Here is a 16,629-nt window from a genome sequence, read left to right as displayed (position 1 = left end):
CATTTTTTCTTGTACAAAGAAATAAATCAACCCACAATTTAAGCATATTTTATTTTCAAAACTGTTTTATCTTTTTTCTTTCAAAATGAACTATTTGTATTGTTTATTTCAGTGTAAAGAAATTTGATAATTTATTTATTTTGAAGAAAATAAATGCATTAAGGAAAATTAAGAAAATGGAATTGTGGTTAAAATAACAGCAAATTTCCTTTATATTTTAAACCTATCTAGCTGACGTGAGTGACTTTTGCCAAGCACAATAGCTCCACCTGCTGGCACATTTTAAAATTTCGTTGATTAAATTCAAAAATCAGTTTGACGAGGTACGTCATTATTATGCAAAGTTGTACCTGGTTTAAAACTCAAAAGCAGGAATCTGCTTATTTCCAGTGTTCTTGTAAAATATTAGCAAACACCCTTTTATAGTGTGGGAACATTTAGTAAAAATAGCTCCTCCAGTTGACACCTTGAAATATTTTTTCAAGCCAATTCAGAAACGGACTTTTTTTTTCAGTAAACTAAAACCGAGTTTTTAAATTTTAAAAGTAAAAGAACAAAATAATCAGCAACTTTTTTTGTAAGCAGGCAACATTTACTGACATTTACGGGAAAAGAAATAAGCTTTTACAGTGTTGTACTTCATTTTTCTCAAATAAAAAAAAAATTATATGATTTTCGTTTCAAATAGTCACCAGTATTCCTTTTACTATGGCAAAAAAAAATAAAATGAAGGATCTTACTAGACGCGCATCACCGCCCCCTGGCGGTAGCCAAGGGAAGAGTGCATGACTCCTTTCGCAATACAACATCGTAACTGTAATGTCCCCTGCAGGAGTTTTTCATCGGAAAAAAAAAAATAAAAAAATAAAAACTGATTCAGCCAAACCAGAACTACCAGGTGAGTCAGTTCCAGAAGAAATGATAGAATGTTGTCAGGGTAGTTTATACTGAACAACAGACGGAATCAGTGTGCTGTTTATATATTCTTAAAAACTTTAGCATGTAAAGCTAAAATTCCAGGAATTGGAAGTGTCGCATTTAAAATAATATATTGCTCATTCCAATTTAATTCCATCTATTAATCTATAATAGAAACAACTTGATGGTTTGGAAGGTTTTTGTCAGAAATAAATTATTAAATGTGTTAAAGGTACAGCTGAGTTAACTGCGATAACAAGGTTGATTTGTGATCGTGCCAAAAGAACTTTATTCATTCTTAGTTTATTCTCAGTGGTTTCTCAGAGACACGTCCACTTCACCTTTTGTGTCCAACAGTAATCAGATAACTGGAAGTCGGTTGTAAATTGATCATTTACATATAATTACAATGTATGATTCTTAATGGAAAAAGTGGGCTCTGTTATTCAAACTAACTTGTAGTTTTTACTGCTGTGTTTATAGACCAAAATGATAAAAAGTTACTATTGGATCATGCATCGTCTGATCCGGCCAGGTTGGTAGTTCCAAATGCCCGTTCTTGTCTGTAGAGATGATACAGGAAAAAGAGTAAGATTATAAGACAGGTACAAGAAGATGTCCAGGAGAAACACTCATACCACACAGGTAAGGAGACTCCACTTCGACTTTCATTTGATTTAATGAGGTAACTGTGTGATTTGACAAATGTTATTGTTTATTCATTATTATAACATTAGTGCACATGTCAAATGCATCTCTGAAAATTGGAACACTATTCAAAGGTTAATTTATTACTTTAACTCAAAAAGGAAAACTCATTAATAAATACATTACACAAAGAATGATGTATTTTATGGAGTTTATTTCTAGTAATGTTAATACGTTCAACACTTGGTGAAAACCCACAAGTCAGTGTATCAGAAAATGATAATGTTATGCGAGAATACAAGAAAATTCATGTCTATTTTAGAAATGTCAGCCTATTGAAGAGTATGTGCTTGCAGTTTAAGCCCTCATTACTTGGTCGAGGCTCTTTTTCATGAATAACTGCATTATAGTGTGAAGGCGATCAGCCTGTAGCTCTGCTCATGTGTTAAGAAAGTCCAGATTGCCTCAGCAGTCTTCAGCTCCTCTACAGTTGGGGAGTCTGTCCTTCATCTTCCTTCCGACAATACTTCATGTGTTTTTTCTGGGGCTTAGGTGAACATAATTTCCTGTGATTCAATCAGTTGTTAGTACTTTTGGCAGTTTGCTGGGACCATAATGTGCTGGAGAATTTAATCAGCATCTCTATAAAGCTTGTCAGCAGAGGGTAACTTGGCATGCTTTAAAATTCCCATATTCCATAAATCCTACACAGAGCAGCTTGGTACTAAACAGGGAACTGCCCACAATTAATCAATAACAGTGAAATACAGGATCTGCTCTCATAAAAACAAATCCAAACTCGAGACTTTTTCTGATCATGAGCATTTAACGGCTGATAGGTCCATCATTGTGTTCATTAGCTAGTGCACAGCAATGTAGATGAAAACATTTTTTTTAAACTTGAAAACTGTTTTTAATTATCAGTCACAAATTTTGTTGTAGAAGAGAAGCCTTTTATACCAAACATCCCACATGCTGAAGGATAATCTCCCAGCAGGTAAACCTAATTATTTATGATAGTTATTTTAGAAAAAAAAAAATGCCCTGAATAAAACCCTTTACTTTTCAGTTCTTTTTTTTTTCTTTTTGTTTTCTTTTTTTTCGTCAAAGTTGAAACATTTCAGTATGACAGATTTTTATTTTTATTTTTTATTTTTTTCTTTAAAAAAAGATTGAAAGCAAGAAAACAGATCACACACACAAAGGATGCATCACTGCTGTTCAAGTCTGGCTTCGTTGCCAATAGCTCCACTTTATTTACTCTGGGGAAAATGCTACCAGGTGATTTCACTTTGCATCTTTAGTACCTTGCAAAAGTAACCATACCGTTGGGACTTTTCAGTACTTTTTTCCCATTACAGCCACAAACCTCAACGTATTTTTCCTGGGATATGAAGTGAAAGACAAATACAAAATAGCAGGTAATTATGAAGCGGAAGGAAAAGATTTTATGGTTTATTTTTTTAAAATAAAAATTTAAGAAGTAAGCAATGCGTTTGCATTCAGCCCCATTACTCTCATACCCCTCAATTACAACTAATTAGCACATAATTAATTTTAATCTCAGTATTAATGTTATTCTTTTACGCAGCCTCAAGTGGTTTATTAGATAACATTAGATCAGGTATAAAGTTATAGAGATGTTCAAAGCAGGGTTACAGTATAAAACAGCATCCCATGCTTTCAAGATCCCATGGTACGCTGTTCTCACTGAATACCTAGCTACTGTTGTTATGTGATCAACAAAATTTTACTGGTTGTATTTAAATCCGAATCTGTCAATATGGGTTAGGTTGTACTGGGATGAAGTGGATTGAGATACTTCAGTTAGCAATGAATTCAACCAGCGCTTTGAATTTGCATTTGTTGTAAATTGGCATAATAAAAATGAAATGAATTGAACTGAGCTGACCTAAAGTTAGTTATTCATGGTGCCACTGTTCTCTCTGCCCTGTTGCAGCAACTGCTTCTTTAATGTCAAGGCTTAGTATAATCCTTCCTTGTTAGTAATATTGTTTCCTTTATTATAAAATATTGCACAATCTGATTCCTTGTTTGTAAAAGAATTAGGTGTGTCAGTAACTTCATACTGATGATGCGATGCAATAAAAGTGTTCCATTAAGATTGCATTGTGTTACTTTGTTGAGAAATATCACACACTCACATGATCTGAAACCAACAATAACATGAAGCCAGAGCACATCTAACTAACTGGGTTATTAGTTTTGTATGCTCTACGTTATTGCATATCTAAACTGGTTTAGATTAACAATAAAGTTCTCCTGATATTCATATTTTCTTATTTTATGTTCATATTTTGTGGCATTTAGAAGTGCAGAATTGCTTCTGTTTCTAAAAAGTGTAAGTGACAGAAAGATTAAACTGATGGTTTTTTGGTTGTTTTGTTTTTTTGTTGTTTTTTTTTTAGCTCGTATTGTAAAAACAAACTTAAGATGTACAAAATAGGCCTGTTATGTAAAAACAGCTTGAGGGCAGAACCATTCATGAATTTCAATAGGTGGCATACAATACTTCACCACGTGGGGGCGTAGTGGGCCTCCTGTTCCTGCAGATGTGTGGCTCTCATATTAGACGCCTCCTTCCTGAGCTGATGACTCATAACTAGTGCAGGAGCTTTTTATTTATTTATTTTTTTTTATTTTTTTCCATGAACCATGACAGAGTATGAGGATATTATGTTTCACATCCAGATAATGTGGGGAATCACTGGTTTTATTAAATTGCACCAAGCACACATTCGTGTAGCTCAAAGCCTGCTTCAGTGTAACTGGCATCCTTAATCAGATATGGGTAATTAAAGATAATAAAAATAATAGAGCAGAGATATTTTCCTGCTGGTGATCATTTGATCCGTAGTTTATTTAAGAGTTGTGTGAGTGATCGCCACATTTGCTCGAAAATTGCCCTGATATCACTCCTGCATGCAGAAGAATACCATGAATGAAGCCGATGTTTGTCTCCCATCTGTTTCAGCTTGGAATTTATCCCGCAGAACATCTGCACATGACCGCCGTTTCCGCATCCATCCGCCACACACGCATAAAAGCCCTGAAAGCAGCACTTGACCTGAAAAACCCTCCGACTCCGTGAAGCACAGATGGTTTTGATCCTCTCCACTCTGGGAGAATCGCTTTGAATTCACCTTTAAAGCAAAATTTGTGGTAAAAACAGGAATGAAAGTGGAGCATACTTACTGTTTTACAAAGCGGTTCTTAATCAAAAACTCAAGTTGCACTCTACATGCATTCAGATATGCTGCCCTTGGATCAGTTGCAGATTTTACTTGTGGGTTTTTGATCCCTACAAGAGTTGTAGGCAGGAGCGAATCCTCGTACATCTCCTGACCTCTTTGTCACACTTCATTTCCCTCCATTTATACGTGCATGCTGGCTTCACGGCTTCTTATCTCGGCAAGTGTTGTAGAGGGTTCGTCTGAAGCGGCAAATCGTGTAGGTATGAAATGCCACGAGCAGAGTGTGTGTGCGTGTACATGCGTGTGTATGTATTAAAAAAAAAAGAAAGAAAAACTCAGGCTGCATGTTGGAGGCAGGTGCAGACATGGTGATGCAGTGTAGCGTGGCGATAATATTATGTTGGTTGCTGTGTAATCAGGTAATGCTTGAGAGGGCCTGTGGGTGAGTGAATGTGTTTGCAGGTTTTAGCTCCATTCCTCTCTGTGTTAATCCTGATGCCATGCACATCTGTGACACCCCTCCGCCCCCCCAACCACCTTCACCACCTCCCCTGCTGCCGACCCCACTCACGTGTGCTCACAGATCCGCTGCATGGCTGGATTCCCACTGCAAGCATCTCACTGCCGCTCCCCCCCCCCTCTCTCTCCAGACTCTCTATTCATAATTCTCCTACATCATTGTACGCATTAGTAATAAACCACACAGAGACGCTCAGGAGGAATATGCCCTTTGTGAAAGACACACATGTATAAGGCTGTTTTGGAAACAGCCTTAAGTTTCCAAAACAGGAAACTTGAGACACATGTTTTAGGAATGTGCCTTATCTTGTAATGTCATTTTGTTCATAGGTCACGTCACTCTTCATGTTGGAGGTAGGTGCAGACATGGTGATGTACTTAACATAACCAGTTAAGTGGACTCTGACTTATAAACAGTTTAGGTTCATTTGGATTCTGACCAACTGTACTTTAGATTTGGGCTTGTGAATTCAAAGTCACACCTGGATCGCAAAAACTATCAAATTTAGATGTGTGCTAAAACCCACGGACTAAATCATAGACTGAAACAGTTTAGGGTCATAGATACGGTGTAGTAGGCAGGACTAAATAACCTAACGCCTTCTATCTTTGCTCATTTTATACCACTAACTACATACCTGTTTGTTAGATCTCTTGCAACAACAAACATCTAGTGACAGAGCCAAGATAGTCACAAGCGCTGTGGAGCCCCTAAGATTCCAAACTTTTCCGACCTATGTTTTCTCAGCAGGTGTTATAAGATTATGGATACTTCAAAACAAAATATGTACCTTGTCTGTATTAATGTCTTGTCATTTGCATGTTCTACAATTCATAAAACAAGATAAGGCTGATTTCAATGCGTTTTAAGCATCTTGACTGACTTTTTGCACTTGTCACACTTTGTACTTCAATAAATCTCTCACACAATCCAACTGCTACACTGTTTATAAGTAGAAATCATATCATTACGTTGTATTTCTAGTTGTATTTAATCTGTTAACTGAGCATATACATTGACAAAACCCTCTGCTTTTCAAACGTTGAACTGGAATAGTCTTAGCTTGAGAACAACCACCAATACAATCATAAGTACCACAGCTGACTACCGTAACAGGTGCACTTCAACAATAGAACATAGAATGTCTTTAAAGTTTTATTGCAGTTATTTAAATTTGGATGATCATAGCTTGTAGCTAATGAACATATTAAATAGTCAGAAAATTATATATGGTCTATAAAAATGCAGACACCTTTTGCATGAATGATTGCATGTGTTTGAGTTGTTGAGTCATTTTAATAGGCCTGCTGCCACTCCTGGGAATGTTCTATTTCTCCATTTGTTGATTGTTGTGGTTGACTGGAGTCCTAACAACTTAAAAATAGCTCTACAACTCTATCTAGGCTAATAGATGACAAATACTTTGTTTCTTAAATTTCTTTTGCATGATGTTCTGGTTTTTGAGTCCTACTTCCTTTTGTCAGACAGGTTCTTTTTACTTCTTTGATATGATTGATAAAATCCAACTTATCTTTAGTTAATCACAAATAATTGATTATGAGTAAATATTTTATTTGCACAACTTGTTTTCTATTTTTTTTTAGTGTGACAAAAAAGGCAAAAAAAAAATAGCTTAGAACAAATTTTGTAAGGGATAACTATTTTTTTTTTCATAGCACTGTATGAGTTTTACTTCAAAAAGTAAACTTTTACATGATATTGTTATATAGGATCCATCCGTGGGGAATAAAACAAAGGGAAAGCAGTTCCTCCCTAATAAAGGAATCTCAAACAGATTTCATTCAGATATTCCAGACTTCGTGATAATTCTGCTATGACTTTAAATTGTATGAACAAACTCCTCCCCTCGACTCGCTCTTCTGTCATCTGAAAAAAAAAAAAAAAAAAGTAAAGAGAAAAAAACTCGCATGCATCGGAATGATAAAAACGACAATGTGCTCGCTGAACCCTGGTACGGTGTGGAGCAGCTGAAGTTGATTAAGACTTTTCTGGCAATAAAAAACTGACATTAAAGTGTTAGTAGAAGTGTTTAGAAACTCTTCGACTCGCTGGGACAGCTCTCACTTACTGACTGATGGAAAGAGAGAGGAGGCAAAAGGGGAAATCTTTTCGCTCAAGCAGAAGCGCCATGGACTGGCGGAGCAACATTTAACGCTTCTTTTTTTTTCCTTCTTCTAATTGTTTTGGGCGCAATGACGGACTAAGCAAAGTATCCGCGTGCTTGCGTGTAGCATGAGACTGAGTGCGATATGTCTAACGCGAGGCCGAGTAAGAGCGTGGAATGGCTGCAACTGGAGTTGGAGACCGGAGGCACTTCTCTGCTCCTGCTGGACTGCCGCTCACACGAGCTGTATGAATCATCCCACATAGAGACCGCCATAAACCTGGCCATGACGGGGCTCATGCTGCGGAGGTTCAAGAAGGGCAACATCCCGATCCAGACCGTCATCCCCAAACACGAGGACAAGGAGAACTTCGTGAGGCGGTGCAAGACGGACACGGTGGTCCTGTACGACGAGAGCTCCGCGGACTGGCAGGACAGCGGCTCCCCGGCCACCGTGTTGTTCCTGCTTCTTAACAAACTGCGGGAAGACGGGTGTAAAGCCTACTTTCTTGAAGGTAACGATTTTTAATGTCAGTATAAGCTTAGAAACGATTAAATTATTCGTTAAGGACATGTGTTTGGGATGGATTGACCAGTGCAGTTTGACACTTAGCGCTGTGTAACTGTAAACTAGACCGGGAAAAAAAAAAAAAAAGAGAGAGAAAAAATCATTTTAAATGTTTCCCATTTGGACGGCTGTTCGTTTTTTCGTTCGTTAAAGTGTGTGTATGTCTCTGTTATTATTATATTGTAGAGACTGACTTGTGAGCTCATCCTGTGTCGTGTGGTTGTAGTTTGAAAGCTTCTCAAAAGTTTGTGTCACTGCTGAGATTCTCAATTAAAATTCCAAAATGGCTGCGGCATGTTTTGCTCCAGCAGGAACAGACAAGTATTTCATGAATGGTCCGTCTCGGTGGTGTTACACTTCACAGTACCATAAATAATTATGTTTTTTTTTTGTTGTTTTTTTTTTGCGTTTACCTTTTTTGATAAGTATGGGCTGTGTCTGGTATTGTATCTAAATCTGAGAAAAGCAGGATTTTTTTTTTCTCGTGTGTGTTGCTGCTCACTTTTGGTCAGCTGGCTGAAAGAAGGTAAATGTCACAATAACCTGTTTGTGGTAGGTTTTACACTTAAACTTTTATCTGATTGTGACATTAAGTAGTTGTGCTCCCTCTCATTTATTTATTCACACCACCACTCAGCTGGTTGAAACAAGGTTATTACGCTTTTCTTTCGCTTACAAAAAAGAAAAAAAAATGGCTTACTGGAATTATCTCTGGGAAAATGAACGACTGATGTGGTGTGGAAACTATATGTGAATCAAAATAACAATAAATGTTATAGATTAGATTATTCCAACTCTACTAATATGTAGTAATACATTTGTGGCTATGTTATATTATTGTATATGCAGTAGAAATAAATGCTACTTTTCTGTTTTTAAATAAAGTAGTCAAATAATCTATTATGTGTTTGATAGACATATTAATATACAAATAGCTTGAATTTATTTTAATATGTACACAAGATACATTTCAGTGACGATATCTCTTTTCCATTTCAGTTTTGAAAGATTATAGTTTTATGATCTAAGGACTAAAAATACTAATCCAAAACATATTGTAATTGTTATCTGTGTTTTGACTGAAAAAGTCAATTGCATTTAGACATTTAAGTAAGTTGGAGTATTTAGTTTTTAGCACATAGTTTGATATGCAGAAATAGATAATTTCCAGTAAAGGAGAAATTGTAAAATTCCGATTTCTGACTGTTTCACTGGCTTGTCGTGGACTAAAATAAATCTTTTTAGACATAATTTATCTGTGTTTGCATTTCTATTCAGGTGGTTTTGTGAAGTTCCACACAGAGTACCCAGAACACTGCGAGACCCTCCTGGACAGCTCCTATCCGAGCTCCTCTCCCCCGATGCCCGTCCTGGGCTTCGGAGGTCTCCGGATCAGCTCGGACTGTTCAGACGGCGAATCCGATCGAGAGCCCAGCAGCGCGACGGAGTCAGAGGAGAGCCCCGTCCCCAGCAATCAGCTAGACTTTCCCGTCCAAATCCTACCTTACCTCTACCTGGGCTGTGCCAAAGACTCCAGCAACTTAGACGTGCTGGGCCAGTACAACATCACGTACATCCTGAACGTCACGCCTAATCTGCCCAACGTGTTTGAGCACAAGAGCCAGTTCAGATACAAGAAGATCCCTATTTCGGATCACTGGAGTCAGAACCTGTCCCAGTTCTTCCCAGAAGCTATATCATTTATTGGTAATTATTATGTTTTACTGTCGATTTTAAATTCATTTTGCTTTGCAAGTCTAACTGGTTTGGACATTATTTTGGTGGTAATTTTAGACCAAAGAGTGAACGGTACAGATGGACCAGTTAATTGGACTATAATTAGATTGATAGCTCAGATAATAGACAATTTATGTAATTTTTTTCTCATTTACTTTAATGCATCTTCTTTATTTGGTTAAAAAAACAAAAGGTTTTTAAATATTTAGAACTATTACCCTTTTTAAGAAAGCCAGGGTACTTATCTTCTTCAGTTATATGTTACAGTCCTTAAATTAAAAAACAATCTTTATTGGTCATTACCTGAATCAGAATATGAAAGAAAACTGGAAATTGGTGTCAGAAAACATAAGTATGATCAGTGTATCTGTATTGGATAGATTTATTTAAAATTCCTTAGTTTTTCACTTGTTTCCATTGAAGTTTAGTTGAAGACAAATTAAGAAACTTTATTAATAGTTTGATTACAACACCCTAAATTTACTTGACATATTTTTTTGTTGTTGTTTTATGGCAGTGCTGCGGCGCTGCGTTTCAGTTTTGCTTTTGGTTTGGTGTTTCTCACCATGACTACACCTGAAACCACAGCTATTCACTTGTTTGGTGGTTGTTGTGTTGTCACAGGTGGGATTCTCAGTAGATTCAAACACCGAATGTGGAAGGAAGTGATGTTTCCGCTCCATGGGGTTGGGTTTGATTCTAGCTTTGCAAGCTGACAACTGTCTCCTCACAGCGGGCCTGAGCTAGATTTGCACTATTAAAGGAGCACTAGAATGGTGTTGTTTGTTTACACATTCCTGACCTGGATTTTTTTCCCCCCTCTCTGCTGCAGATGAGGCTCGGTCTAAGCGCTGTGGCATCCTTGTCCACTGCCTGGCCGGCATCAGTCGCTCGGTCACAGTCACCGTGGCCTACCTGATGCAGAGGCTCAACCTGTCTCTAAACGACGCCTACGACTTTGTGAAGAGGAAGAAGTCCAACATCTCGCCAAACTTCAACTTCATGGGACAGCTCTTAGACTTTGAGAGGACGCTGGGGCAGCACACACCCTGCGACAACCGCTCTACCAGCGAGGAGCAGCTTTTCTTCACCACACCAACCAATCACAATGTGTTTCAGCTGGAGTCGACATGAGAAGCAGGGACGTTTTTTTTATTTTTTTTTTATGCTGTTGTTGTTTCCTGTGGTGGTTTTTCTGAGCTTGTCAGATGCCTGACTTGCTGACGCAGGCGGTAAAGTCAGCAATAGTGTTCAACAACTTCACAACGAGCCTCACTGATCTGTTAAAGCAACAGAATCCATAAGCTCCTGTGTCAATGCCTTAATATCTAATATCTACCGTTCCACCACATACTGTATTAATGAATGGCCATGTACAGTCATTATAGATGGACTTTTCATAATATTTCTTTTTAAGACTTTTAATGTTTCTGGACTCTCGTTTGTTATACTTTCCTAGTTTGTTTATGAATAGGCATGGGCTGGTATGAGATTTTCACCATGTGATTGCTTTGAGTAAAAATACAAATCAAAAATGCTTATATAACAGAGAAAAGCAAAAATCTATTCCTACTGTAGCTGAAATATTACATAATAAAAATATTATACATTATGCACAATGTATAATATTAAAAAACACAAATAATGAATAAGAGGAATAAAAGTTCATTAACATTTTTATATTAAATGTTACCATAAATGGCTACAGTGTTAAAAATATGACAAAATATCCGTATTATGTGTGTTTTATTATCGGTATGTTCCACAAATGGTAAAACAACATAATGTTTAGGTTTTTGTTCCAATTCAAGAGAGTAGCAAATGGTTTCTCTGCCAATTCACTTTATGTTATCATCTGCAATCCATTGAAATGTCTTGTCTGGGTTCAACTGTTTTACATTAACAACTGTTGCTATCAGGTTGTTTTTAAATTTTAAAAAAGCTCGAAGTTTGAAGTTTGGTGTTTAAACCAGATCTGGTTTTAAAAGGACAAGTCCACTTTAATCCAAACTTAATTTAAAACCTTGTTTTTAACAGCCAAAAGATCCTACACAGTTAAGAAATCTCCCTTTTTAGTTTTCTTTTCTTTTTTTTAAATTAATGTGCATTTATCTCTATATATTAGTAATTCAAAAACCATAGTGATCAAGTCTCACAAAAACTGAAGTTGTGATGTGGCCAAACAGAGATTGATGCTTTTTAGCTATAAATAAATAAAGTTATGTGTATAAAAAAAAAGAAATTATATATATATATATATAATTTTTTTTTAGAAATTAAGACGTTAACTTTAAGGTAATACAAAGAATGATAACTAAGCAGTCTGGGAACTCAAAATATTTTCGTAGTCAGTTCAAGACTGTATAGGAACCCAGTTACAAGAACTTGTGCAAAATAACTTTCTTCCTACTGTAACACTGGAATTTAAAGAAACTACTATTAGACTGTTGATTAGTGTGGCTGTTGGAACCAGCAATCAACTCCTAACAGACATGCAGCCTAACAAAAGCAGCTGTGTTAATAAGAGTTTACAGAACCCTTTTAACTCTCAAATATTTTTAAACCGTTTTCTTTTGTTCTGCTTCGAATAATCGGAACTGGCTTCTAAATTAACTAACGACAGAATGGTGTGAAATGTAAGGGGGCTTTAAACTGTAAATGTCTAAAAGCGTGGTATAGTTTGATACCGGCCCATGTCTACTTGTGAATAATGCCTTGATAAAAAAAAAAAAAAATCTGTGGCCAATCCGAATGTTTTCTGGGGTCCAATATAAGATGTGTTGTTATTCCAGCTGAGGGGGAAAAAAGCTACTATATGGAGGCAGCTACAGTTTTCCTGCTGCTTGAGTTTTTGCAGAAGACTTCTCTAGCATCTGGCAAAACAATATATTAAAACTGAACTGTTAGTTACCATGTTGAGGTGTAATGAAAGACTGGCTTTCCCCACAGTTAAAAAGGAGCAGCTATGCAAGTAAGAAGGGTACAAACAACTGGAAACCCACCTTATTTTGTGTTTTCCTCTGACACTTTTCAGCCTGCAGCTACGTTTTCTCATAGGAGTTCCCGTGTGTAAATAGCTTTCATCTCCCTCTCTGTCTCTGTCTCCCTCTCTCTCTTTGTCATTTCTTGTATTTGAACAGGTGAATGAATTTAATGCGTGAAAGGAAAATGAGAGGAAGCGAGATTGACCGGAGCGTTCTTACCTCAACAAAGAGACATTTTTCAGGGATTTTTATACGAGTCGGTTGCGCGTCATCTTGGCCTCTTAAAACGCACCCAAGGGCTGTTTTGTTTCATATGTTTGTAACGATGTACATAAACCGTGGTTGTTACGGGAGACGTTTTCTGTAAATCATGAAGGATGTGGAAGTGACCCTTGTTGGAACTCTTATGTATAGCATATATTGAGCTAAACGGCATTCTGTACACGTTTTTACAGCAAATATACTGTATATTTTTACTTGAAAGTAGCTTCTTTGCCTTTTTTTAATCTAAGCTTTTAGTCGCTAATAGAACAAAACAAAGTGGGGGTGTGGTTGAGTCATAACCAAAGAGAGCTGTCTGAGACATTGCAAGCTGTCCAGGCTCGGAGATGTAGTTGTGGTCAAATGTCTTTTTTTTTTTAACTTTCTCTGGCTTCCTGTCTCCACTGAGGTCTCTGACACAAAGGCAAGTTACAAGGCCAGATCTGTCAGCAGCACATCGCCGACACGCCCTCCAGCCATCAATCAAACTCCACTTAAAGAAAAGAGGAAGATGATACAGCAGTTACTCTGAAAGCTCTCTTCTGCAGAAAGCACCAAGAGTTTTCTCGTCTGGCGTTGTGACTTTATTGCAGATTGTGGTTTCGTGTTTAACTGACAAAAGTGCAATATCCTGTCCTCTTCTACAAGAAAGAACAAATGACGTATTTGCACACATGCTGCCTTTTAAACAGCAATTGAAAGTGATAATGAATTAGGCGTGCTTTTCTCGACAAGACTAAATTTCGAACGAGGTACGTGAAAACACTCGGTGGCCACTTTATTAGGTACACTTTGTGAAGTTCCAAGGAAACATCATAAGGGGGGGAAGAGAGTTTAGGTGACGTGATGACAACGTCTCAGCCGAGGTGCTTCTGAGACTTTCACACACTGCCTTCCGGGTTTATGGAGAATGTTCTTAGAACTAGAGAAAGATCCAGTGAGCTACTTTTATTTTTCCTTCACGATGAAAGCGCCGTATGTGAGGAGCACTGGCAGACTGGATTATGGTGACAGAAAGGCGGCAGTCGCTAAAATAACCACATGTTTACAGCAAAGTGTGCAGAATGAACACGCAACATGTCGAATGTTGGAGCAGGTGAGCTACAGAAGCAGCAGATCAGATGAAAGATTCTCTGTTATTTGCTGAAATGAATAAATCTCCAGCAACTATCATGTCAATGTAGACATAATCTTTCCTATGAATAATGTGGGGGGAAAAAATAACTGAAAAGTAAGAGGTGAAAAGATTTCAAAAATAAAGACTCATGTCTAAAAATGTTTAAAATATGGTTTGAGTCCATCAACCAGCCTGACCTTCCACATCATTGTTCATTGATTGGGCCTATTGACTAAAAAAAAGTCATTTTTTTTATTTTTATTTTTTACTTTTTCCATTTGCTTAAATGAAGCTAATCTTGACCAAACTATAGGCATTCAAAGTTCCCACATACTATTGAGGGCAGAAGTGAGATGTGCCTCTTGTCTATGGACAGTTTGTTTTCCTGTCATGGTAGCTGAACTGACATGAAACTGATTATTTCCTTTTTTTTTTTTCTAAATGTTTGTGGGCCCATACCTAAAAATTAGATTTTTATATGCTATAAAATAAGCTAAAATATAGCTTATTTGGACATCCTATGAGTCATTTCCAAATGTAGCTTAAGCAAAGACACTGAAACTCACTGGCCTCCCTTTTCACAGTAATAAAACAGCAATGTCTTCAAGTGGATGACTTTGGCAAATTTCCACAGAAAGTCTTTTACAACAGAGTTTAGCTCAGTACCTTAGCGCTTAAATGTGTGTGAGTTGTAGCTGAAGCTTCTCCTCTGTGTTTGATCGTAATCTCAGGATTATCAGCTATTTGGATCCACAACCTGCATACCTGGCGCTCGACCGCAAAACATTCAGCGAGCTAATTCGAAATGAGGTGATGAAATGTGGGGTCAGTGAGTTCATACTTTGCAGACCAACCTTTTTATGCAATTACTGTTGCAAGTGTTTTGCTTTTGTGTTTTCTAGCAGCCTGGCTCATCCTGAGACTAATTGTTTTGGCCAAACAGTCTCAAACGGCGTAGCTCAAGCTTAGTTGCCTGAATGGATCTCTGAGAGGTGTTGTTTTATGTCCTAACCCTGGTTCAGGTCGGTTTACAACATCATCGCTGATCTACTTGTTTTTATTGCTCTTTATGATGCCGTGTGTTCGCTAGCACACCTCTGAAGCCTTCAAAGAAAGGCTAGTTTTATCCCGAAATGAAATGACAAACAAATGTGCTGTATATTTACTAAGGTGAAGTCGGAGAGCAATTTATCATACTGTTTTTTGTTTTTTTTTATATAAGGGTATCGGGATTTAGGGAACAGCTACCAACGGAGGCCAAGCTTTCCAACAGAGAAGGAAACGGCATTGAGTTAAACTTTGAGATGGATCCATTCAGCATCTCATATTTTGATGACTGTCCATCTTATGACAGGCTCTGATACTCCTCAAAAACTGTTCACCTTCACCTTCCAGGGCTGCTTGAAGAGACTTGTCTGGCACCACCTCTCTGTGGTCGGGGAAAAAAAAAAAACAAAAAACAAAAAAACCTAAGTGTTGAATGATGGCTTTTCGAACATGACTGAACCTGGCAAGCCACATACCTGCTGGGCAAAGCTGTGATTAAGGCTGAAAAGACACCCACGGTAAGGAAATGGTGAGCTGTGGTGTCTGTGGATGATGGAAGATAACCAGTAATCATAGAGTCCTTATCTGGAGCCGACACTATACATCTGTGGTACAACAGCGGTGTTGTACAACAGTACAGAATGATTTATGTTACTGCACACCTTTAAATACCAGCTTTTATGGCTGTCGCTGTGCAGGGCCTTTTGATTTAATGCAAATTAGGTTTCCGTGTGTGGCTGCAGACATTTGCCTCCTTTTTATGTCAGACGTTTTTTGTTTTTTTTTTCCTCCTGAATGTCTGACCTGTGAGTTAAAGCTGTTTTGCAGCCTGTAATTATAATTTAACTGTGTTCTTTTGGCAGCTCTAAAGATCTGTGTGAGGTCCCACACTTAAGTTGCTCCATAAAAACACACACACAAAAAAACAATGTTACTCTGCTCATAAAATAATGAAGTACAGCTTATTGAGAAGGGTGATTAAACGTTTTAGGTCAATCCCTCAAACAAAATTAATGAGATGATCAAGGCAGTGAATTGTGATCTCATCTATCCGAGTAGGCCTTGGTTTTAGTAACACAATCGCAGGGCCATTTTTGTCCTCTTATGATCTCTTGAGAAGGGAAGCAGAGGCTAATGTTATGTTTACTCAGCAGTCACTGCTGGGGAAGCAGATGTGCATATGAGTGGATTTTAGTTTGCTGTGGGGGCTGGAGGGTGCATGTGTGTGTTTTAGGCCTGTTTATAATGTGTGTATTTGTTTGTGTGTGCGCATGTGCGTGCGTGTGTGTGTGTGTGTGTGTGTGTGTGTGTGGTGCAGAGCAGAAGTCAGTTGGCACTGGTTCACACCTGCTGTGGTTATAAGAACATAGTTAACATAGTGTATGACTGACACTTTCACAGCTGCTGTGCTTCTGCTGCACAATAACAGGGAGGGATTCTTTTGAATTCAGCCCAAGACTTTATATTTAGCGTGCACCAATCTACATTG

At 37.7% G+C, this 16,629-nt stretch overlaps 1 protein-coding gene and 1 long non-coding RNA gene across 2 annotated transcripts; both read left to right on the top strand.

The window, feature by feature from the left end:
* The first annotated feature begins 1,407 nt into the window (after nt 1-1,407).
* On the top strand, nt 1,408-4,777 carry LOC107837935 (uncharacterized). The gene is made up of 2 exons (XR_001663986.1): nt 1,408-1,563; nt 4,562-4,777. It is a non-coding gene; the product is annotated as an uncharacterized LOC107837935 (long non-coding RNA).
* Nucleotides 4,778-7,198: 2,421 nt separating this feature from the next.
* On the top strand, nt 7,199-11,933 carry LOC103147777 (dual specificity protein phosphatase 7-like). Its single transcript, XM_007566282.2, has 3 exons — nt 7,199-7,941; nt 9,273-9,701; nt 10,564-11,933. The coding sequence occupies exons 1-3, from the start codon at nt 7,572-7,574 to the stop codon at nt 10,863-10,865; spliced, it is 1,101 nt and encodes a 366-aa protein (XP_007566344.1). The 5' UTR covers nt 7,199-7,571; the 3' UTR covers nt 10,866-11,933.
* The last annotated feature ends 4,696 nt before the right edge of the window (nt 11,934-16,629 follow it).

This window comes from Poecilia formosa, unplaced genomic scaffold (genome assembly GCF_000485575.1).
Source record: "Poecilia formosa unplaced genomic scaffold, Poecilia_formosa-5.1.2 Scaffold190, whole genome shotgun sequence".
NCBI lineage: Eukaryota > Metazoa > Chordata > Actinopteri > Cyprinodontiformes > Poeciliidae > Poecilia > Poecilia formosa.
This window is presented reverse-complemented; position numbering and strand designations above follow the sequence as displayed.